This window comes from Globicephala melas, chromosome 2 (assembly GCF_963455315.2).
Source record: "Globicephala melas chromosome 2, mGloMel1.2, whole genome shotgun sequence".
Lineage (NCBI taxonomy): Eukaryota > Metazoa > Chordata > Mammalia > Artiodactyla > Delphinidae > Globicephala > Globicephala melas.
The window spans coordinates 104072807-104095047 of record NC_083315.2 but is presented as its reverse complement, the minus strand read 5'-3'; the positions used below and the strand labels follow the sequence as shown (position 1 = coordinate 104095047).

The following is a 22241-nucleotide window of genomic DNA, read 5'->3' as shown; positions in this document are numbered from 1 at the left end:
TGAGGGTTTAGATTTGGAGAAGAGAGAGGACAGAGTTAAGGGTGATGGTCTTGTTTTCTGACTCATGGGTAAAGAAAGGTGCCATGCACAGAAATACAGAGGCCAGGAGAAAGAGCAGAATTTAAAATGGAAGACAACTTCCAGTTTTCAGTCTGGCATGTAAGGAGCTTAAAAGTTCTCACTCTTGTCCTTATAAGAAGGATGAACAGAGAATCAAAGACCAAGAGAAAACCTTGAACAAAACTTGAGGGGTAGAAGGGGGGACATCTTACTTATAGAGGAGCAAGGATAAGAATTACTCCGGGGCAGTGGGGGAACTTCCCTAGTGGCGCAGTAGATAAGACTCCGCGCTCCCAGCGCAGGGGCCCCAGTTTTGATCCCTGGTCAGGGAACTAGATCCCACATGCATGCTGCAACTAGGAGTTCGCATGCCACAACTAAGGAGCCCGCCTGCCGCAACTAAGACCTGGAGCAACCAAATAAACATATAAATAAATAAATATTAAAAAAAGAATTACATCGGACTTCTCTTCAGAAACCATGCAAGATGAGAGTGCAGTGAAATGTTTAAAGTGTTGAGGGAACAAAAGCCCACCAACCTAGGCTTTTGTATCCAGCAAAATTATCTCTCAAAAGTGAAAGAGTAATACTTTATCAAACAAAAATTGAGGGAGTTTGTAGCCAGGAGACCTGACTTGCAAGATATGCTAAAAGAAATTCTTCAGAAAGAAGGAAAGTGACATAGGTCAGAAACTCAGATCTACATAAAGGCAGAACTTTAAGGAAAGAATAAATTAAGGTAAAAGTAAAAAGGAAGATAACTAGAATTTCGTAGATGTCCGATTTGGGTACTTTGGAACTTCCAGCTAGATGTCCCAAGGGCAGTCGAATGTGTGGCTCACCTCAGAAGACTGATCTTGAGTGGAGACAGGGAGGGATATAGGAGCCAGTATCTCTAAGAAAGGAGATGGCCCAAGGAAAGGGTAGTTTCACTAAATCCCTGTAAGGTAGTCAGAGCAGGTAATTAATTCAGTCAACAAAAAATATACACTGTGTGCCAAGGTTCTGTCCCTGGCAATGGAAATAAGGAGAGACATCAGGAAGGGTGACCAGGAGAAAGACAAGTAAAACGGTCAACTGTATTAGGGGGCTGACTGGAGTAAGCGCACAACAGAAATTCAAAAAAGGAAATCTATTTTATTTATTTTAGAACTACACGATTAAAAAAAAAAGATATCAAACACAGAAAAGCACAAAAATTTCCTGCAGTCTCACCATCTAGAAAAAAAACCAGATTAACAATCTGATGTATCTTTTCAAACTTTGAATTTTATTTTTTAAAGGCGGGCGCCCTCTCCCATTCTGTAAAAAAAAAAAAGAGTTGAACTCTTACTGCAAGCGGCGCGCCGCCCGGGGAAGGCTTTGCAGGCGATGGTTTGGGCGCTGGGATTTAAGGAATCGTATTTGAGAGGGTGAAGACGATGGAGAGGGAAAGTGGCATAAGCCTCGCTTTACAGACTAGAAAGTCAAGACCTCAAAGAACGACGGGCCTTCTCTGCAGGCTCCGCGAAGAAATGCAAGGGCCGGAGGCGGGAAAGGGCCGGAGGCGGGAAAGGGCGGGAGGCGGGGCCCAGGTCCCCGGTCCCAGCTGCTCAGCAGCCGTCGGAAGCGCAGGACAGCTGGGTCGGGGCCCGGCAGCGCCGCCGGATCTGCCGGGGCGCGGCCTTATGACGCGCCGTGACGTCTCCCTTGTCTGGCGGCCCATTGGTTCTCCACTACCACCCTTCTCCCGGGTAGGGAAACTGGTCGCGGAGCCGGAAGCGAAGTAGCCTTTGAGTTCGAGACAGCGGCGGCGTTTAAGGCAGAACGACTTGTTGCCAGTGGAGCTGGCCAGCTTCTCCATTCAGGCTCCAGCCCGAGTTGGAGAAAACCCCGGGATTCCGGTGGCCCATGGGAGGGCGCAGTCTCGGATCGCGAACTATCCGGCGCAGACCGAAATAGCCGAGCCTGTGAGGGCCACCGGAAACCGCGCCCCTAGGAGGAGGCGGGAAGCCTTGCCAGAGGTAGGAACACAAAGGTACGGCTCCTGGGGTGGGGCCCGCCGGCCATGGCCACGCCCCCTGGGGCAGGTCCCGCCGCTCTTCGCTTCGTAGCCGCTGCCTGCTGGCAAGTCGTGCGCGGACGCTGCGTGGAGCATTTTCCGCGAGTATTGGAGTTTCTGCGATCCCTGCGCGCTGCTGCCCCCGGCTTGGTTCGGTACCGGCACCATGAACGCCTGTGTATGGGCCTAAAGGCCAAGGTATTGGAGTCAGTAGGACCCGGTAGAGGGGAAAGGGACGGGATGCGAGGACCTGTCCTGGGCCGACTGCTTGGGGGTGGAACCGGTTGGAAAAGGGCAGCTTGCCCGGACGTGGGGATTCTGAGCTCAGCACTCTTCACAGCTGGTGGTGGATATGATCCTGCAGGGCCGGCCTTGGGCCCAGGTTCTGAATGCCCTGCATCGCCACTTCCCAGAGTCTGGACCTGCAGTGCGGGACCCCAAAGCCGTGAGTCGTCCCTGGAGCAAGCCCTACCTCCACTTAACACGCGGTGCAACAAAGTTGTTCCTCCTCCCGGTCACTGGATTCTGGTGCCTCTAACTTGTTTGCCTTCCTTACCCTCAACAGACAAAGCAAGATCTGAGGAAGATCTCAGAGGCTCAGGAAACCTTTTGCCAGCAGGTGAAGCAGCTGGCAGAAGCCTCTGTTGATTTGGCTTCGAAGCTACAGGTGGGACTGGCTGCTTTGGAAGCTATGGTGTAGCTGTTCTCTCTAGTCCTCTTCTGACCGGCTTCCTTTTTTTTTTTTTAACTTTTTAAAACATCTTTGTTGATATAAAATTTATATATCACACAATTTACCCATTCAGAATGTACAACTGAATCTTTTTTTAATTGAAGCATAGCTGATTTAGAATGTTGTATTGATTTCTGCTGTACAGCAAAGTGATTCAGTTATACATATGCATACATTCTTTTTTATATTCTTTTCCATATGGTTCATCACAAGATATTGAATATAGTTCCCTGTACTATAAGTAGGACCTTGTTGTTGACCCAATTTTAAATTAGTAATGCTTAATATAAATAACATTACTGATTTTAATCGAGAAGATTCATTCAGGCTTTTTTCTTCAATGTATAAATACTTTCATCAACAATGTACAACATAATTTATTTTTTTTATTTTTTATTTTTTTAACATCTTTATTGGAATATAATTGCTTTACAATGGTGTGTTGACCTGCTTCTTTTCCTCCCGCAGGAACTTGAACAAGAGTACGGGGAACTTTTTCTGGCTGCCATGGAAAAGCTGTTTTTTGAATACCTGTGTCAGCTGGAAAAAGCACTGCCTACACTGCAGGCACAGCAGGTTTTGCTAGGGCAAAACACATAAGGGCAGAATGCTGGGCTGGGGGGTAGGGGGTGGAGTTGTATCAACGCCTGTGGTCTTCATGCCTCTCTCCCTGCCCACAGCTTCAGGATGTGCTGACTTGGATGCAGCCGGGAGTTTCCATCACTTCTTCTTTTGTCTTGAGCCAATATGGTGTGGACATGGGGTGGCCACTTCCAGGTACCAGGACCATCTAGGAAAACTAAGAATTTGGGGGTGGAGTGTTTAGCTTGCGACCTCTTGAGGCAGCCTATTGGAAGGGTTACATGGGCCTGAGGCGTAAGAAACCAGACTGAGTCCATGTGTTACTATATTGCCTTTTTAAAGAGATTTGTTTTCTTTCTCAGAGTGCTTTGCTACTGATTCAGTGAACACTACAGAGCCCATGGAGCAGAGTCCTCCTCAGCAACCAACACCAGCACTCCACGACCCTCTGCCAAAAGCCCGGCCTGGCCCACACCCTCCTCAGGATCCAGCCTCAAGGAAGCACCCAGAACCTTTGACTGGCCACCATTTCAATCTGGCCCCTCTAGGCCGGCGAAGAATCCAGTCCCGGTGGGCATCCACTAGCAGAGGCCATAAGGAGCGCCCCACAGTCATGCTGTTCCCCTTTAGGAATCTGGGTTCACCAACGCAGGTCATATCTAAGCCTGGGAACAGCGAAGAACATGGGACACACACAGCAGATCCAGCAGGTGCTGTGGGCACCAGAGCAGCCTCGACTGGCAAGTCTAGGAGTCCGTCCAAGACCCTGGGAGGAAGGGCTCTGAAGGAGAACCCAAATGACTTGTCTGCCTCAGAGCAAAAGGAGTGAGTACAACAGTTGCTTCTCCCTACTAGCAGCACATGCCCTGCCTGCTTTCCTTTCACCCTGTCTTGCTTGCTCCCACCCTAGGAACTGCTTGGATTGCCCCATGGAACCCCTGAGATTGTCATTATCGCCTCCTAGGGCCAGGAAGTCAGGTAGGTATCCTGAGTCAGGACCAGATCAGACAGCCTCCTCTCTTGGGGACTCTTGAGGTCCTGTGTTCACTGAGAAGAGTACCTGGACTCTGGTTTCCTCCCTGCAGTGCGTCCTCCATCTCTGTGCAGCTCTGACATTACTCTAGGGGACCTGGTTTTGGACTCCGACGAGGAAGAAAATGGCCAGAGGGAAGGAAGGGTGAGTAGGAAGGAATGGAAAGCTGGGGAAGGGGATGGGCGGGCAGAACAAGATAGAAAGCCATATGATGCAGGATATGGAGGGCTCAGGGCATGTTTCAGTGATGATAGGATCTCCCTGCTCCCTTCTCTGCAGGACTCTCTGGAAAACTATCAGAAGACAAAGTTTGACACCCTGATCCCCACCTTCTGTGAATACCTCCCCGCTTCTGGCCCCAGTGGTGTATCTGTCCCTCTTCCTAACCATACAGACAGTTCTAGACTGCTGTGATTAGACTGGAATGCCCACGGCACTCTGCCTGTCTCCTTCCTCCTCAGCTCTCACACAGTTTAGGGGTAATAAAGTGGAAGTCCAGGCTTGGGTTGCCTGACTATATTGCTAAAGTTACTTTGTAATACTTAATAATTAAATTTTGGATTTGTTAAAACACTGTCTTCGTTTGAGGGAGGGGAATTAAGGCTTCTATAAGGTCAGTGTAGGTCATTCCTTAGAAACAGAACCGGCCTCTCCAGGGCTGGAAGGGGATCCCTTTGCCACTTTACTTCCCTTGGAGAGTGTCGTTCAGACATGCCCAAAAGGGTTACCAGGGCTGAGAGCCTAGAAGAGAAATTTCCTTTTGCTATTCTGAAAATACTGTGTGTGGTCTGATGCCAGAATATACTTGTAAATTCTCATGCTGCCAGGTTACTTGGGGGTGGTGGCACTAGAATGGAGATGCTTCATGGAAAGGGCACTCACTGTCCTTGACTCCACTGGGTCAGTGCCAACTCCTCCACTTGCCCTGCAGCAGCACCCAGATGCCATCCTTGTGCAGAAATCCCCAGAATCTCAAAGTCATTGGGATCTCTCTTTATTGAGGTATTTAAAATACATAAACACTTCTGAGCTTTGTAGATATTCAAAGATCTATTTAATGAATCTGATTAACAAAACATGATTCTAAAAGCCTACCTCTTCCAGACCAAGGCCATATAAAACACTTATGTATGAATGAGCATCTTTTCCTTTTAATAATCTTCAGGATTCTGGGTCCCCAGATTCCCATTTGATTATCTTAACTTTATTTTCTCAGCCTGCCTTCCTTGCTTCCTCCCCAGTGGGTGCCCTGGGCATTTTGCATGTGCAGATAAAGTACAGAATACTGCAGGAGCCCTTAGCAGAGAGAGGATAGGAAATGACCAAGTAATAGCCCTAGTAGCTGGGATGGGAGAGGGGCCCACTGGGGAGCCCTGTGGTGGGTGCTGGCGCCCTGGGAGGGCAGAACTGCTCAGGTCTAGCTCTTGTCACTGAAGATCGGATTCACCTGCTGGGTGACACGGATGAAGGTAGTTCTCCGGCTCAGCTCCTTCAGCTTAGCTGCTCCCACGTAGGTACAGGTGGAGCGGATGCCTCCAAGAATGTCTCGGATAGTGTGTTCCACATCCCCTTTAAAGGGCATCTCCACTGTCTTTCCCTCTGAGGCCCTTAGAAGAGGAAAAGCTTTCTTACCTTTTCTGTCTGGATTTCTTAAGCCCAATGACTCTTCCCCAATCTCTAGCATTTAGTCCCTGTTCATCACTTTTCTTCCAAGTTCTGCCACCACCTGACTTGGGAAGTCACGCTTTCCAAGAACCCTCAGCTTCTGGCCTCCACACCTACCTGTACTCAGCCACGCCCCCGGCATACTTCTTCATGGCCATTTCAGAACTCATGCCATAGAAGAGCTTGTACTTCTTGCCATCCCTCTCGATGAGCTCACCACCTGACTCGCTGTGCCCAGCCAGCATGCCGCCCAGCATCACGAAGTCAGCCCCTGCCCCTGCCAGCACCAACAAGAGGGGAAAGAGATGAATCTGGCCCAGGTTCCAACGTGGTCACCCTCAGAAGCAACTTACACAAAATTCTCAGGCCTGCCAATGATTCTGGCATCTTCCTGGTTTTGTTTCCCTAGCTGGCCCACAACCCAGTGCACAGGCCTACTCTGCCCTGGCTTCTGTTCCTCAGTGGACTTTACAAGAATTTAAAATAGAGCCTCTGGAGACGCTCTGCCTGGCTTCTGCTCTCTCCTTTTTGCTGCTTTCGCCATCTCCTGGTCACCTCTTTTTACTCTGCCCAGCCGAACAAGACTCACTTCAAGTGTCCCAAGAGCAAAGCTCTCCAACTTCAGTGTGAACAAGGATCACCTAGGAAGCTGGGAAAATGCAGATCTGTAGCCCCACTCCCCAGAGCCAGATGCCATGGGTCCAGGGTGGGGCTCGGCATCTGCACTGTCCCGCAGTCCAGGGGATGATGCAGATGGCCCTGGCCCACATTAGGAGAGTCCACATCAGAGTCTCAGGATTTCCCCTGCTGGTTTGCCCCAGATGACACCACAGGCTTCTGGGTCACTAGTCATATTATAAAAGAATCTGAACAGCTTTCTTAGACTTCCCTAGCCTGATCCTAGACCCTCAGAGGTGACTTATCCTCTTCTACAGGATCCTCCTTCTGTGCCCTCCTTACCGAAAGCCTTGGCCACATCCCCGGGACAGTTGCAGCCTCCATCCTGCAAAGTAAGGAGCACTATGAAGGGAGAGTATGGATGCCCCAAGCCCTCTAGGAGGTCCCAGTGGCCCACCTCAAAGCTGACAGGAACCCAGGAGTCCTGATCCACCTCTACCAGAGCCTCCAGACCTGGCAGAGAACCCAGATGTCTGGCAGCCTCATACCCTACCCTGCTCTTGGCCTTACGGAAATGATGTGGCCTTTGAGGCCATGGGCAGCATCTGCGCACTCCATCACTGCACTCAGCTGTGGATACCCAACTCCGGTCTTCTTCCGGGTGGTACACACAGAGCCTGAGAAGAACGTGACAAGAATGAGAGGGAAGTTCTCCACAGGTGTCTGCCACTGAAGCGGTGGCCAGTGGCCCCCAGTGAACCAGCTTACCTGGTCCAATTCCCACTTTGATGATGTCAGCCCCAGAGAGAATCAGCTCTTCCACCATCTCTCCTGTTACCACATTCCCTGCCTGGGACAGAACCATCAAAACAGAGCATTCTTAGGGTCAGAAAGAGCCGATCGCATGCTTCCAGCATTATTACAAAGAAGAGTACCTTGGTTCCCTCTACTTGGGCCTTCTGAGGGCTTTTAGACGAGTCACTTCAAAGGACCCTGCTTTCCAAGCTGAGGTAAGGGGGTGAGTGGCCAGTGTCACCGTTGTACTAGGGTAAAGCGGGGGTCCAACTGGAACAAGCTCACATCTGATTTACAGTAGATTTATCTCCCCCTCCCCTCCAAAAGACCCAAGCACATCCTTTGCTTAAGCTGTTATGTCATGAAACCTCTCTGGCTTCAGGGAAAGGGGGAGGACATGGTAATGTCAGCTAAATACCCATCTACACAATTGTACTTGCTTTTGATGGACAGAACAGAGAGACCACTCAATGCTGCGAGGAAAGTGAGGCGTTGTCATGACTCCCCTGAGCTTGTAAAAATAAAATAAAACAACATTTCATGCATCCCCTTCAATATGACTGTAGTATCTCTCCATACCTTTGGGCAGGTGTGTATGTACTAGAGGTATGTACGATGCAGAAATGTTCCATTGTGGTTTAGTGAGTGATGTCGGACACTGGATTTACAAAGACTAGGTATCAAGGTTCGGAGAAGACGGCACTGGCCAGTACACAAACATTTAAAGCATGGAACCATGGATCATCACCCAGTGACATGATTAAGCAGACTAGGAAATGCAGCAGAGGAGAAAGGAACTGGTGTAACAAAATGGTGTGGCGGGAAAGAGTGGAGGAAGGAGAGGAATGGACCCACTACACGGTAGTAGAGACATACCATGATGGTGTGTTCAGGGAAGCGCTTCCGCACATCCTTTACAAATTCAACAAAGTGTTCAGAGTAGCCATTGGCCACGTCCACGCATATATATTTCACCTGGGGAATAGCGTCCAGGATCTGTCCCAGCTGCTCAAAGTCAGCAGAGCTTGTGCCTGAGCTGGCAGCCAGATGCTGTGAGAGAAACAGGGCCATTAGCATGTAAGAAATGACCTGGTTGGTTAGCCAACAGGGGTGGGAAGGTAAGGGCTGGTCCCCAGGAAGCCACACAAAGATTCCCGGAAGACTGGGCTAAGGAGTGGATCAGGGGAGGACCAGTGTTACCTCAAGACAGTCAGGATTCTGGCTAGCAAACTCTTTCCACTGCTCGAGGCTGTAGTGCTTATGGACAGCAGTGAAGAGGGAGAACTGGGAGAAGAAAGAGCCATCAAAAAGGAGGGAACTTCATTAAGAGTCTCTTTTTCTAAAAATAGACCTTTATATTATCCTATCTGAGGGACAAAAGGACTGAAGTCTGGAAAGAGCAACTTGAAGAAGTCAGTGGTTGAGCTCAAACCTCAGTTCCACCATTATTCTCTCTACAAATGCAGTCGGGCTTTTCGCCATAAGCTAGTACTTGCCCAACACTCCCACCAAAGTACTAAAGTCACCTGGATTGGATTTCACCTGCCAGCACGTACAGCGCTTCTGAGTTAAAAGGTGACAAGGACAAGCTGTTGGTGCAGTGGGACAAGCAGTAGACAAGAAAGAACCATGAAGAGGCTGGACGGAGCCAGTGTCTGCCTGCACTGATTCAGCCCCTCCTGTGATAACCTAGTACAGAGCTAACCTACTTGCGGTATCTTCTGGTCCATTTACCAGCAGTAATTCAGTAAGCCTAAATGCTCACAAAATTACAAGAGGTAAGGCCTTAAGGTTAACAGTCAATAAGGTGCTACCCTTTCTCCATCTCTGCTAAAGTAAAGGACAAATTTTCTTGAGACATGGACCAACCTGAAAAGTTTATCTCATTTAGTCTGTTTCAGTCAACCAAGTTCAAGGATATAATGACTCATCAGACTTGTATTTCCTAGCACAACAAATTGCAAATAACGTCCCAATACTTTGAGAAAGGCATTCAAAGGCCACTTGTGAATGCTGGTGTTTGTGATTTAAAAGTGCAGACATGCAAATAGACAAGACAGCACAAATCTTGCAACAGACGAGAGACCCAAGGAAGTCAAGCATCAGCCAGCAGTAAGGAAGTGCAAATGCTATAATACTCAGAGATCATCATCAACACTACCTAGCTAACGCTGGTACAGAACTGTGCTTTCTCAGCAACACTCTGCCATCAACATGCTAATAGACAAAAATCACTCTAGGAGGTCAGCAGACCTTGGAGATATACTGGCATAGGGTGGCATGATGAGCATATCCAATTACATACCAAGCTAGAGATCTAGAAAAAGATCCTTGCTTGCATCCAACCTTTTAATTATTACTGAGACTTGGCTGTATCTCTAAAATCTGATTTCTTCAGCACTCAGCAGTAATGAAAAGCCAGTCTCAACATAAAGCATCAAGACAGTCCCGGCAAGGTCCATACATTATAGGACATTTGTTAACACTGAAGTCAGATTCACCATTCCTTAACTCTATTGGACAGGCCAGGTGGACAACGGGCAACAGTGGGATTCCTAAGCAGTTGGTAAATGGCAATAGTAATACAGTACTAAAGCTGCATAGCTATGAACCTCAGAGAAATGATAGCAGACATTCCACAAAGACTTACAGCAATCAAAAATAGAGAAAGAGAGATGAAGTCCTTAAGGCTGACAGAGCCACAAGCAGCAGCAGAATCCATCAACCAGGGCTACCTGGATTAACCAGAAGAGTGCATATGTCCTCAGGATGCCCAAACTATCTACCTTCTCAGCTACAAATACAGAGACAGGTAATATTACTGAAAGGAGCAGCAGCTTCCATTTTGAAAATGAGCAATAACCTGTATATAAGAAAAATACATTCCATTTTGGGCACATCCCAGAAACACCCAGGAACCTAGAACTTAAAGAAGAGGAAGATTAAAAAAAAAAAAAAAACAGGCATGAAAGAAAATAAACTTCTTCTCTCTAGGATCTTCTAGTTAGGAATTTTTGAATGCTCAAACTATATCTAGTTTCTGGACTAAAACAGTGAATGCTGAGCATCCTAACAATAGTGTAAAGAGGGATGCTGGTGATTTGGAGAGGGTGATCTGGGTGGTGGGAAAAGTTGGCAGGATGTATAAACTGCTGGACAGGAGAAAAGGGAAAGTTCTGTTAAAATGGGGGCAAAATTTAGCTTTGAATCTCATTAACTCAGATGGCCCTTTAAAGTTATCAGATAAAGGGGCCTTAATACTACTGCAAAAACAGAAATTGAGCATCCTGACTGTTAACTGCCAGAGTTGACCTGGGATGGGGGTGGGGATGCAGATACCTCTGCAGTCAGCCCACAAAACTGGACACCATGAGGAAGGGGTATGAGGGAAGTCCTACCTTACAGAGAACCTTGGCTATCTCAAAGGTGCCTACAGTATCCATATTGGCTGCAATGATGGGGATCCCAGTGTACATCTGCTTTGAGTTCCGAAATGAAAAGGATCTTGTGAGATCCACCTGCAGATATGAACAGGAAACTAAGCATTTCATTTATCCAAAAAACAAGTATTGCAGGAGGGCAAAAGCCAGGAATCTTTCCCAGTCCTGGCCCTCCAGGAGCTTGGGATCAAGAAAGAGCAACTAGAGAAGCAGGCTCACCTCACTTCGAGACTTAAGGGTACTGCGTTTGGGCCTCAACAGGACATCCTTGAAGTCCAGTTTGACGTCGTTGTCGATGTGAGGCATGGCAGGCACCTAAGGGTAGCAGCGAATCTGAGAGCTGGAAGGTAGGAAAAGTCAGGAGGCGGTAGCTGAGCCAATTTTCCCTTAGAACTTAATGTTCTGTTAGGGCTGGCGGGCTCATCTCTCTCCTCGCTTAAATTGTGGAAGGTCAGGGCATTGATCGAGGCATAGTCCCTGAAGACCGTCACCTCAGACTCGGGTGGTTTCACTTACTCTCGGTGTCTTCAACCTAGATACTATTTGTTGGGGAGAAGAACTGGGATGGAGTCGTGAGAGACCCTAAATGGTGCGTTCCTTACCCCACTACTCTTCTTTCTCCCGCCCCTGCAAAGAGCAGTTTGGGATAAGAGGCAGATTTAGGAGTGAGAAGGAGTGGTGGGATCCCAAAACCAGCTTCCGGAATAGGGGTACTCACTTCCTGTCGCCGGGGCCAGGTGGCAGTTGACCGAAGCTCCTCTTGATTAGCCACTAACCTCGCGCAGCCCCGCTGAGCCTTGTGGGCAGCGCTAACAGGTTCCGCTAATTGCCGGAGAGAACGAGTAACCGAGGAATTCCAGCTTCGGTGCTGGAGGCCTTCTGGGTAACAGAGTTCACACACTGAGGATGCCGCTGGATCTGAGGGGCAGGGAACTATAACTCCCAGGGTGGGACGCGCGGAGCTGCCCCCTGGCATGATGGGAGGAGTCGTTCGTTCCGCCCCCGCTTTATACTAGCCCCGGCTTGCTGGGGACTCTCAGAATTGCAGAGGCGTCATCTCTTTTGTATCTAGGCGGGCCGCCTCCTTTTTTTTTTTTTTTTTTTTTTACGACGCCACAGAAACGAAACGCGGACGCATTCCTGAGCCTTTCCGGAACCCCGTGGAAAGAAGGAGGAGGAGCGAGGTGCGGGGTGGGGGTGGGGGGGGTGGAGCCAGGCAGTGACCCGGAAGCAGAAGTGACTCCCACAGGCTGAGTGCTGGGGAGCTGCATCGGCGATCGCAGCGGTAGAAGCAGCAATTTATCTGTGTGCAGCCCCAAACTGGGAAGAAGATGCTAATTAAAGTGAAGGTGGGAGCACCTCCAGCCTTGCCAAGACGCAGTGGTACTGGGCTGGCCGCTGTGCGTTAAGGGAGAAGCCGGGAAGGAAAATCACGCCTTTCCCGAGCTTGGAGGGGGCTGACAGCCTCGGGGCTCCGCGCGAGGGTTGATGGGATGTAGGGGGGGTCCCCAAAAGGGCTTCGAGAGCAGGGGCTGGCCCAGCCAGACGACCCCGGGGTCTGTGCTGTGCCTGCTTTCATTCCGGGACCGTTCTTTGACCCAGAAGGAGGCCGCCTTTGTCCGGGGTCTCGCTGTGTTCGAGCCCCCGCGGTCATAGAGAAGGCCTAGCAGCATCTTGGCCCCCCTCTCTCTCGGATTCTTGGAATAAGCTCTGTTCTCCATCGTTCATGCCCCAGTTACCTGCTTCTCCCAGCCCGTAACGTAGGCTACTCCGAGTACAGCACAAAAACGTAGCCTAGGGAACCGGGGCCTCCCAGGAACTAGACTGTGAGCTTTTGCTAGTTGTCGCCAAGGTGTAGTATCTCAGCCGGCCTTCAGGAAACAAAGCTGGGAGCGTGTTCAGTTAGCACCTGCATTTCTGAGCCAGCATCCTGGACCAGCCTCCCTTCCTTGACTGAGGCAAGTTAGTTATCAGTGCCCTAGTTCTTGGTACTAGCAGTGTTTCCTTCATCTCCATCCCGCCTCCTGTGGTTCTTCACCAGTTTCCAACCCTCATTAGTTCTATCTGCTATTTCCTCCTTTGTGCCTTAAGAGGGAGGGACAAAAACTAACAATTGATGCAGTGCAACGTTAGTTTAGCATTTAAAAATAAAAAACTGCCAAGGAAGTCTATCGTTATTTCATCAGCTCTTTAGTGTATTTATCATGCATAATAGCCATTAACCTCTTCAGTCCTTCTGAACCACCATCTTAGCTAAGGATTGAGGCCAAGCAGCATGTTGAAGGTCATTGTTTTTCAAATTTTGAGTAATGAGCTATAAAACAGTCACTAGTGGTAAAATCAGTTTAATAAGCCCGTGGGTCACAAGCAACAAGAAAAAGAAAAAAATAGAGATATCAGGGTATACTTCTGGATAAGAGGATTGTGTGTGAAATTTGGGGTTTTATTTTGTATGTATATTACATGCATGGATGTGATGTTTGTTCATATGTATTTCTTAGTGTGGGTCACTGTCCAAAAAGTCTTGAGAAACATTAGCAAGTGAATGCTTATGTCATTTCCATACATATGGATTCTCAGGTTCTCTTAGTCCTCCCTTAGTCCAAAGAAGAGGTTATTACTATACTTTTGTTCAGTGTTTTGTAAACCTTTTTTTAAATCTCAACCTACACAAAAAAATTTTACCTCATGGTCCCATACAACACAAAATAACTGTGTGTGATATGCTCTGGTATTTTGAATTCTATTCCAAGTTGATTTCATAACCCACTGATGGGTTGAGACCTGCAGTTTAAGAAAATACTGTATTCTAGATGGGCTTCTCAACTTAAAAATGTGTAAGAATCACCTGGGGATCTTGTTAAAATGCTGATTCTAATTCAGTGGTCTGGGACGGAACCCGAGATTCTGCATTTCTAACATTCTGCATTTCTGCTTGTCTGGGGAGTATACAAGGTTCTACTTTCTTTGAATCCATTTGTATTTAGTACTTCTCTAAAACTGTCAGGCTTCTTTCCCAAAACACTTTCCTTTCCACCTTCAAATAGGTTTCTCTGTCCATCTTTCTCTTTCTTTTTTGTATGTTAAATACATTTTTGTATATTAAATAAATAAAGCAATTAGCTGTGAACTACTATACAAATGATAGGTTTTTTAGCAGGGTTCCTTTGTGAATTATTCATTCTCCACTGTCCTTCTCCATGTAGGTAACTTATTCCATATCTCTTTTTGCAATCTTTTACAACTAAATCCCTTGTCCACGGAAGGAAAAACACACAACATAAGAGCTGTGAGTTCAGTTTATTTGGGGACTTACTGAGGACCTTAGCCCAGGAGACAGCCTCTTAGATAGCACTGAGGAACTGCTCCAAAGGTAAGTGGGGGAGGTCAGCATGTATGTGATTTTGGCAAAGGGTAATCAAGCACACATCTCGGTAGAAGGTTGCTGCTAGTCAAGAGGAACAGATATCTTAGTTAATGGTTTTAGTGCTTTTCTAAGTATGGGAAGATGCAAGAATTTGGGTTCATAAAATTTTCTCCTGAAAATATCTAACTATTTAAAGGCGTGTTCTATTAATTTTCCCAGAGCACATTCCTGATGTGCCTCATTCCTGTCTCCCCCTTGAACTCCTTTCAGGCTGGGTTGAAAGTCAGCGACTGCAGTGGCTAATGACTTAATTCTTGTAGAACCAGGGGGCAAGTGACATCCTTTAGTTGGCACACTCGTGATTTAAAACTTCTCTTGATGCCTCATCTCTGTGTTTCCAAAATTAAATACAGCATCTTCTGTCTTAAGCCATCTTCCCAATACTCATCTCATATATTGATCCCATCAATCTACCAGTTACCTGGAACCCAGTTCTTTAAAATCATTGTTCTCTTATAGAACCTAATTTTTCTTTTGATACATCTTTCTGTTGATTTTCTTTCTATTCCCATTACCCTTGTTCTCATCTGGGGTCTCATTAACTTATATCTTTATTTCTCTGTGATACCTCCAGAGAAATACCTCTTGTTGGGATACCGCCAACAAGATTTCCTACTGCCATTCCCCTCTAAAGTTTAGAGTCTAGGGGCTTCCCTGGTGGTCCAATGGTTAAGACTTCACCTTCCAGTGTAGGGGGTGTGGGTTCGATCCCAAAACATAAAACAGAAACAATATTGTAACAAATTCAATAAAGACTTTAAAAAATGGTCCACATCAAAAAATTCTTAAAAAAAATAAAGTATATGTATTTTTTAAAAATAATAATAAAGTTTAGAGTCTATACCAAAATACGGTGTACAAAATCATAGTGTACAGGTCTTCTTTAACCTTCTTTTTCATCATATTATTCCCTAACCTCAGATCCTGCATTGATTCCTCTTAGCAAATTACTTTGGGCACCTGTCTTTACTATCTAAGCCCCGGTTTTCTCATTCATGCTTTTTTAAACGTAAAATAAAATACAAAGCTCTTAAGGGTTAAGTTCAAGGAGTTTTTAACAACAGTATACCCCCATGTAGCCACAGATCTAGAACATTTTCACCCCTACTCTCTGAAAGTTCCATAGGTTAGTTTTACTTGTTTTAGAATTTCATATAATGGAATTATAGAATATATCATTTTTGTGTCTGGCTTCTTTCACTCAGCATTATGTCTGTTGCTGTGTCTGTAGCTCCTTCTTATTACTTGGTAATACTACATTAGATGACTGTATCACAATTTGTTTATCCATTCTCCCGTTGATGGATGTTTGGGTTATTTCCAGTTTCTGGCTCTTATGAAGGAGGCTTCTAATAGCCAGAAATGATGATATGAACATTGTCTTTTTGTGGACTTATGTTTTCATTTCCTTTGGATAAATACCTAGGAATGGAATTACTAGGTCATGTATAACTTTAAAAGATGCTGCCAAACAGATCTGCAAAGTATGGCACCATTTTACATCCCTACTTACAATGAGTGAGCATTCCAGCTACTCTGCACCCATCTTTATTATAGCTATTTTAGTGGATGTGAAGTGTTATCTCAGGTTTAAATTAATCACTGTTGATTTTCCCTCACCACGGCACTTTGTCACTGCCTCTTATATTTTGGACGATAACATTCAGTATGGCATTTCTTGTGCATTGGTTTGTTCTATTAATTGTATGTCTCAGTGTCTCTTGGTTGTAAATCTTCACTTGAAAGAGATTGTTGGCAAGGGCTGGGTCACTTAATTTCTTTTATATCCCCTACAGTGCTTATAGCAGAATGTCAGGCTGAGGTTCATCATAGACTAGCTGAATAGCAGTGAATGTATTCCCAGGTCACAATGACCAGATGTGAGGGAAGAAATCCAGTATGACATGGTCTTTTAAAATATCTTTTAAAATTAAAATCAAGAATATCTTTTAAAATTGTTCAGTTTTAAATGATTTTAATTATGACAATTTCAGACATATACAACAGCAGAGAGAAGGAATAATGCACCCCATACGAAGCTTCAAAAACGATCATCTCATGGCCAATCTTATTTTATTTATACTCACCAACTTACCTTGTGTTTTAAGGAGCAAGTCCCAGATAGCGTAGCGTATACTATTGGTATATATTTCGGTATTTATCTGTAAAAAAGAACTTTTTTTACTAACATAACCATAATTATTACACCTAAAAAATCAACAGTGATTTCACACTATCATTGTCTCATTTGTTTTTTACAATTTGTTGGAATCTGGATCCAACTAAGATTCATACATTGTAGTTGGTTGATAAGTATTTTAGGCCTCTTTAAACCTTTAATTCCCCATTTCCCCCATTTTTTTTCTTGTTGAATAATCTAGGTGGTTGTTCCCGTAGAGTTTCCTATAGTTTGAATTTTGCTGATTACATTCCCATGCTGTCTTTTAATATATTCCTCTTTCCTCTGTATTTCCTGTCAATTGGTAATAAGATCGAGAGGCTTGATTTGTCCTTTTTGTCTGTTCATGTGTGAGAATAATTCATAGGTGGTATTGTGACATGCTTCTGTCAGGTTGTTTTGCTTTCTGCGATGTTAGTCATTGCCTAGATCCATTATTTCATTGGAGTTTACAAAATGGGGATATTCTGATTTTCTTGTTGCTTCCTACATTAGCTGGGATCCTTGAGCAGTGTCCAGTACAGTGGCCATTTGCCCACGTGCACTATTGACCACGGGAAATGTGGCTAGTGAGACTGAGGAATTCATTTGTTTTATTTGTATTTAATTTTAATTAATTTAATATAAGAACTGAAACTTTATTCAGTAGTTGCAAAACCTTTTAACTTGTTTGGAACAAGTTGGGAATGTAAACATACTTTTTCAACTGTAAATTGTGAAACTTAAATACAGATCAAGTATTTCAGATGATAACTTATCATCTGAATTGAGGTGTGCTGTCAGTATGAAATGCACACAGAATTTTGAAGATTTAGAAGAAAATGTAAAATATATTAATAATTTGAATATATTGGGTTTCAGAATATTAAAATTAATTTCACCTTTTAAAAATGTAGCTGCTAGAATATTTAATATTGTATATGTGGCTTTCACTAAGTTTCTATCTCTAGTGGACAGTGCTGCTTTACAGAATGGTTTCCTTATACTCTCATCAAGGACATTGTTTTAAATTTTTTTTCTCATCCCAATGTACTCATGGTATTAAAAAATGGAAAATACAAAAAAGCACAAAGAAAATAATTTAAATCACCCATAATCTCAAAACTCAAGATAAAAGCACTGATGTCTACATCCTTCCAAACTTTTTTGAAAGCATATAAATACACGTATGTGTGTGTGTATTTCTTTAGTTACAAAATAAGAATTATACTGTTAGTCTAAACATTGTTTGAGAACTGTGTGATTTTCCCCCTGTGTTTGTACCATAATTTATTTAACCCTCAATTGTGTGATATTTAGATTGTGTTTCTAGTTTTTCAGTTTCAAAAAGTTGCAATTCATTGTCATAGGTATATTTTTGGACAGAGGATTATTTTCCCAGAAGTGTTATTGCTGGGACACCATATGCCAGATTGCTCTCTGGATACATTCATAGGCTTCTATAGTCGATCTCAGAAACAAAGGACCAGTGCTAGAGTTTTAGATTTTATAAAGCAATAATTTTTTTCAAATGTCATAAAGCCCAAGCATCTGACTCTTGGGAGAACAGTTCTAGGCTTTCTGTTAGAGTCTTTTGTACTCTTTAAAAATTGTTATTATTAAATCAGAATGAATATTTATTAATATTCATGTGATAAAGGAATATATTTTTATTAGATATTTTATTAGATAGTACAGATAAAGGGAGAGTTAGCTTTGGTCTCCTCAATCCTACTCCCCTTCTCAAGGATCATCATAATTTTAGGAGATAGGTATACTTTTAATCCTTTCTTCTATGCATGTATGTATGTATATATTTACATATAGAAAATGATACATAATCATACATTCTCTAGATCTTTCCATGTTAGTGTATAAACTGTTGCATAATAAATATATCATTCTAGGGCTTCCCTGGTGGCGCAGTGGTTGAGAGTCCGCCTGCCGATGCAGGGGACACGGGTTCTTGCCCCGGTCTGGGAAGATCCCACATGCTGTGGAGCGGCTGGGCCCGTGAGCCATGGCCGCTGAGCCTGCGCGTCCGGAGCCTGTGCTCCGCAGCAGGAGAGGCCACAACAGTGAGAGGCCTGCGTACAGAGAAAAAAAAAAAAAAAATATATATATATATATATATATGTGTGTATATATATATAATTCTATGGCTGTACCATAGTTTAATAGTTTTCCTATTAATAGGCATTAGGCTGTTTCTTGTGTTTTGCTTTTATGAAAGGTGTTGCAGTAAACCTCACAAGTTCCTCTTTGAATACGTACTCAAATTTCAAGTTTTTCCTTAAGGTTAGTTATCTAGAAATAGAATTGTCTGGTTAAAGAGTCTTTGCATTTAAAGTATTATGATCAATAAATTGAGATAATTTGTGGACAACATGGTATTGCATACTTTTCATTTTGTCAGGAAGGAGCCTAAAGAAATACCATATATTGTCACTGTCGTTTCATAAAAGGACATTTTAACACCTGAAAATATTTAGTTTCATGAAAATCTCATTGTTGTCATTATTTTTCTCATTTTACCATAGACTATTGAAAATTTTCAAACAGACCAGCTTGAGTTGGGGTGGAAACTTGAAAATCACTGTTGTAATTTATTCTTTTGCATCCAAACAGGTCAATCCAAAGGAGTTACTCTTGGATTTTTTGAAATATCCTTAGTAGTGAACCATTCTCATGGTTGAGAAGTTAGATCCTAAGTACTTTCTTCATGCTGGTCTTTGTGAATATCATAAGTAGGAACCATATGTTATTTTGTGAGCCCACCACAGGAGTGTACATTGGGTCTCAATACTAGATCAGCCAGACTTGGGCAGTACTGAGTACAGAGCTGAAAGCTCAGGTTCTGGGGCCAGAGAGTTTGTGTTTGGATTCATACTCTCCTTTTGACTTCATAGGCATGCTTTTTAACCTGTCCAAACCCCATTTTCCTCAACTATAAATGGTGATAGTAATAGTACATATCTCACAAGTACTTGCAAGTATTAAATGTATTGACGCATGTAAGATACTCAGCGTAGTTTCTAACTCTTGGAAAGTGTTCAGTAGATGTTGGCTGTGATCATAGCATGATCATTGGTGTATTTAGCTGTTCCACCAATATTTATTGACTGCTTCTATGTCAAACACTGTGCTTAGTGCTTAAATTAGGAAGATTGAACAGTCTCTGTCCTTTAGGGAGCTGGAGTATAAATTGGGGAGTTTGACACTTAAACAACTAGCTGTAATGGCTCTTAAAGTGTACTGGGGACAAGTCATCAATCTTAAAGCGTCCCTTGAAGGTTTGCAAAAGAGCGGAAGAGGGCATGGCAACAAGAAAAACAGTAGAAGCAAGGAAAATGCCCCTAAATTATGGATTACTGTAGACTGGTGCAGATGGAGTTTGAAGAGCAAGGATGGATGGGAGATTAGATTGGATGAAGCATGTTTATAAGTGTACAATGAGTATAATTATTGTTTGAATATCAGCAGCCCTTTGTCTATAGAAGAAGTCAAGAAGACCAGAGCTGCAATTTAGGATTTAGGTGGAAGTCTGGAGAAGATATGGGAGAATAGAATGTTGAATTCTAGTATTACTTAAAAAGTTGGTCAGGGACTTCCCTGGTGGTGCAGTGGTTAAGACTCTGTGCTCCCAATGCAGGGGATCTGGGTTCAATCCCTGGTCAGGGAACTAGATCCCACATGCATGCTGCAACTAAGGGTTCGCATTGCCACAACTGAGGAGCCCTCGAGCCACAACTAAAGAGCCCTCGAGCCACAACTAAAGAGCCCTCGAGCCACAACTAAAGAGCCCTCGAGCCACAACTAAAGAGCCCTCCTGCCACAACTAAGACCCGGCGCAACCAAATAAATAAATATTAAAAAAAAAAAATGTTGGTCAGAGGTGATCTCCAGTGTCCCTGAGAGAATTCTTTGAGTTATCTGAATGTTAATTTCTAGCATTGGTACATGAGATAAGGTCCTTCTCAAAGGAATACTTTCCTTAGGACAATTCTCATTGCTGTCTTATCGAAAGGAGTTATGGTATTCTCTTGGATTCTAGCAGAATGGGAGGTGAGATGACCTGTGAGATTAAAAGGGTCAAATGGTTTACAGAATCTTCCCCTATCAAAGTTGTTCACAGCCTAAAAATGTCTGAAATCGGGTGTGGTCAAAACTTCTGACACTTCAAATCAGCTTTGAGAATGTGCGTTTCTCAGAAGGTAGTAGATCCCCCAAGACTAGGCCAGGATGTTTTACCTAGGAGACAAATTGTATATTGGGCTGTAGGATTCATGAAACCGTTGCCTGTTTCAGACGCTGACCGGAAAGGAGATTGAGATTGACATTGAACCCACAGACAAGGTAATGTACGCCCAATACCTCTCCATGCCTATCTCCCTACATGTACACTTGCTTGGGTATGCTGATGAACTGAGTCCTTCCGCTCTCATACTCTCTGCATAGCTCTTGTTCTTTCCCGTTCCACGGTCCTTCCCCCTGAGCAACCCCTGACTACTTGTACCCCTAAAGGTGGAGCGAATCAAGGAGCGTGTGGAGGAGAAAGAGGGAATCCCCCCACAGCAGCAGCGGCTCATCTACAGTGGTAAACAGATGTAAGTTTGGAATGGGAATGAGGGCGTGGCCATCTTATGTGAAGATGAAGATGCAAGTACTGGAGGTGGAGCAGGCCTGCCTTTTTTTTGTTGTCTCAGACCCTTTGGCAATTTGATGAAGGCTATGAACCCCTTCTCAGAATTAGATTTTTGCAGACATAAAATAAAATGCATGGAATTACAAAAGAAACTAATAGGATCGAAATACACTTATCACACTACTAAAAAAGCAAGTTTGTGATATATGTACTTCGTTAAGATCTAATGATGGATATAGTAACTACTATAATTTTAAAAGATTTTCAAGATACCTACAAATAGTTGTGAAATGATAGGAAAATATCTAATTTTTGTTGTTAACAAGTTACCCATATTGCTAATAATACCCCTGTGGGTTTTTTGCCTGTGTTCAAAACTGAAAGAAATATCAGATTTCAGTTAGGGGTTAGTAAAAATATAAAGATGTAATTTTTTTCTCATCTGCATTCATAGATCCCCAGACAGATCCATGAAACCCAGGTTAAGAACCTTGCTCTAGATGGTATTTCTAATACCTTTTTTCTTTTTTTTTGCCTCTTCCTGCAGGAACGATGAGAAGACAGCAGCTGATTACAAGATACTAGGTGGTTCAGTCCTCCACCTGGTATTGGCTCTGAGAGGAGGAGGTGGTCTTAGGCAGTGATGGACGCCCCCCTCCATTTCACCTCCTTGCCCTGTCGCTCATTATGAGGAATCATGTATCCTCTCACACTGTGGGACACCAGAGCCACTGCCCCCTCTCCTGGATGCCCAGTCTTGTGTGTCTGTTGGTGGGAGACTGTGAGGAACCCAGGATGCAGTGTTCCTGGCCCAAAGGGCCCTTGCTGGCTATTGGGTTTTAGTTTGCAGTCCTGTGTGCTTCCCTCTGTTAATGGCTATGTCCCTGGTTGTCAATAAAATATTTCCTGGCCTCCTGGAATCTTTCTTCTATTGCACAAACGTGACTGAAATCAAAATGGGCCAATGCACACTCAGTTATACCAGGCTGAAGGAGTAGGACAGTGTGAGAGAATGTGCCCTTAGAGGGGTTCTCAGATGCTTAA

The 22241-nt window shown here is 44.3% G+C and overlaps 3 protein-coding genes across 13 annotated transcripts; 2 read left to right on the top strand and 1 right to left on the bottom strand.

Moving 5' to 3' along the window:
* Window positions 1-1777: 1777 nt before the first annotated feature.
* TINF2 (TERF1 interacting nuclear factor 2) lies at window positions 1778-8082 on the top strand. Of its 6 annotated transcripts, none has more exons than XM_030854651.2 (9): window positions 1778-2299; window positions 2442-2546; window positions 2667-2768; window positions 3303-3410; window positions 3515-3611; window positions 3779-4241; window positions 4327-4394; window positions 4502-4593; window positions 7050-8082. In XM_030854651.2, the coding sequence occupies exons 1-9, from the start codon at window positions 2108-2110 to the stop codon at window positions 7218-7220; spliced, it is 1398 nt and encodes a 465-aa protein (XP_030710511.1). In that variant the 5' UTR covers window positions 1778-2107; the 3' UTR covers window positions 7221-8082. The 6 variants fall into 6 exon arrangements, with proteins under 6 accessions (XP_030710511.1, XP_060150637.1, XP_030710512.1 ...); XM_060294654.1 differs by having other exon boundaries at window positions 6524-7193; XM_030854652.3 differs by lacking the exon at window positions 7050-8082 and adding an exon at window positions 4729-6504.
* On the bottom strand, window positions 3199-12081 carry GMPR2 (guanosine monophosphate reductase 2). Of its 5 annotated transcripts, XM_060294656.2 has the most exons (11): window positions 11686-12081; window positions 11187-11282; window positions 10926-11045; window positions 8728-8811; window positions 8404-8577; window positions 7501-7582; window positions 7303-7409; window positions 7075-7117; window positions 6232-6391; window positions 5897-6056; window positions 3199-3633 (listed from the first exon to the last, which is right to left on the bottom strand). In XM_060294656.2, exons 1-11 carry the CDS (start codon window positions 11941-11943, stop codon window positions 3625-3627), a joined length of 1293 nt encoding a protein of 430 aa, XP_060150639.1. In that variant the 5' UTR covers window positions 11944-12081; the 3' UTR covers window positions 3199-3624. The 5 variants fall into 5 exon arrangements, with proteins under 5 accessions (XP_060150639.1, XP_030710517.1, XP_030710515.1 ...); XM_030854657.3 differs by lacking the exon at window positions 3199-3633 and having other exon boundaries at window positions 5428-6056; window positions 8503-8577; XM_030854655.3 differs by lacking the exon at window positions 3199-3633 and having other exon boundaries at window positions 5428-6056; window positions 11686-12080.
* Window positions 12082-12180: 99 nt separating this feature from the next.
* NEDD8 (NEDD8 ubiquitin like modifier) lies at window positions 12181-21990 on the top strand. 2 transcript variants are annotated; one of them, XM_030854662.2, is made up of 4 exons: window positions 12181-12316; window positions 20861-20908; window positions 21077-21159; window positions 21745-21990. In XM_030854662.2, exons 1-4 carry the CDS (start codon window positions 12299-12301, stop codon window positions 21839-21841), a joined length of 246 nt encoding a protein of 81 aa, XP_030710522.1. In that variant the 5' UTR covers window positions 12181-12298; the 3' UTR covers window positions 21842-21990. The 2 variants fall into 2 exon arrangements, with proteins under 2 accessions (XP_030710522.1, XP_030710521.1); XM_030854661.3 differs by having other exon boundaries at window positions 12204-12367.
* Window positions 21991-22241: the final 251 nt, after the last annotated feature.

Bases quoted from the DNA above. Each gene is read 5' to 3' on its own strand.
- TINF2 (XM_060294653.2), top strand. From the start codon at position 2,108: ATGGCCACGCCCCCTGGGGCAGGTCCCGCCGCTCTTCGCTTCGTAGCC. The intron at 2,547-2,666 runs GTGAGTCGTCCC...TACCCTCAACAG, and splicing joins CAGTGCGGGACCCCAAAGCC to ACAAAGCAAGATCTGAGGAA. The intron at 3,411-3,514 runs GTTTTGCTAGGG...CCCTGCCCACAG, and splicing joins CTACACTGCAGGCACAGCAG to CTTCAGGATGTGCTGACTTG.
- NEDD8 (XM_030854661.3), top strand. From the start codon at position 12,299: ATGCTAATTAAAGTGAAGGTGGGAGCACCTCCAGCCTTGCCAAGACGC. The intron at 20,909-21,076 runs GTAATGTACGCC...GTACCCCTAAAG, and splicing joins ACATTGAACCCACAGACAAG to GTGGAGCGAATCAAGGAGCG. The intron at 21,160-21,744 runs GTAAGTTTGGAA...CTCTTCCTGCAG, and splicing joins ATCTACAGTGGTAAACAGAT to GAACGATGAGAAGACAGCAG.
- GMPR2 (XM_030854655.3), bottom strand. From the start codon at position 11,943: ATGCCAGGGGGCAGCTCCGCGCGTCCCACCCTGGGAGTTATAGTTCCC. The intron at 11,046-11,186 runs GTGAGCCTGCTT...TCATATCTGCAG, and splicing joins CCCTTAAGTCTCGAAGTGAG to GTGGATCTCACAAGATCCTT. The intron at 7,118-7,302 runs GTAAGGCCAAGA...CTTACTTTGCAG, and splicing joins TCAAAGGCCACATCATTTCC to GATGGAGGCTGCAACTGTCC.